Genomic DNA, 886 nt, shown 5'->3' on the forward strand with positions numbered 1-886 from the left:
TGTGTCCTAACGTGAGCAACAAGATGGGGTTTCTGAGTAAAACGCATTGGACAAAGATCACACCTGAATGGTTTTTCACCAGTGTGGAACATTTTGTGCGTCTTTAAATGATCTGCACGTGTAAAACTTTTCTCGCAGACTTCGCACTTGAAGGCCCTGCCGGTGCACCCGGGCGAGTTCGCCTGCAGAGCGCCCCTGGGATTGCTTTTACTTCCGCTCCCGCTGCCGGCGTACTTCCTTCCGAGCTGCCTCTTTCGCAGCACCCGCGAGGCCTTCTGCTGGTCGCCCTGCTGGTTGGTGTGCACCGGCTGAGCGTCGGGGGTTGCATACCGGTCAGAAGAGCCACCCTGACTTGTTGCGTTCCCAGGAGGATACGCAACTTCTTCGTCTCGCTCCTCTGGCTGCACCTCGCCGTCCCCAGGGTCGTCCCTTGCCGCCGCCTCCGCTGGGCACTGGTCGTCCTGCAGCGAGAAGCACGCCGTCACCACCAGCCCCAGCTGCTCGTCCTCTTGTTTCAGCTCTTTCAGCTCGGGACCCTCGTCGACGGTGACATCTCCAGGATCCTCCCCGGCGGACGTCTCACTAGAGCAGTTGCGCTCGCCGCCTGCAACAAGAGCACCGCGTCAGAGGCCGTCGTCGTCACGTGAGTTCCGCCCCGCCACCAGGACCACCAGCATGCGCGTGCGACCCCAACGTCGTCCGCCGCGACGCATTGCGACGAGCAGGGGACGGTGCTCTTCTAGAGGGCTCAGGCGGAGCACTTCACTTCAGCGCGACACAGAGCCGTCCGGGCCGAACCAGCAGTAGCAGCAGCGGGGCCTGCTGGGCCCGCGGGACTGTTGCAGCACAGGAGCACGCGGCACCGCCGGCTGACCGTCCTGCTTCA

General features: G+C 62.9%; 1 protein-coding gene across 1 annotated transcript in view; it reads right to left on the reverse strand.

Annotated features, from left to right (window-relative positions):
* Positions 1–886, reverse strand: part of LOC113214910 (zinc finger protein 544-like) — a 35,776-nt gene that overhangs the window by 564 nt on the left and 34,326 nt on the right. The window contains exon 7 of the mRNA XM_052272549.1: positions 489–604. Coding sequence (XP_052128509.1) covers positions 489–604 — 116 coding nt within the window. The remainder of the gene's footprint in view (positions 1–488; positions 605–886) is intronic.

Source organism: Frankliniella occidentalis, unplaced genomic scaffold (assembly GCF_000697945.3).
Source record: "Frankliniella occidentalis isolate FOCC.00 unplaced genomic scaffold, Focc_3.1 Scaffold211, whole genome shotgun sequence".
NCBI lineage: Eukaryota > Metazoa > Arthropoda > Insecta > Thysanoptera > Thripidae > Frankliniella > Frankliniella occidentalis.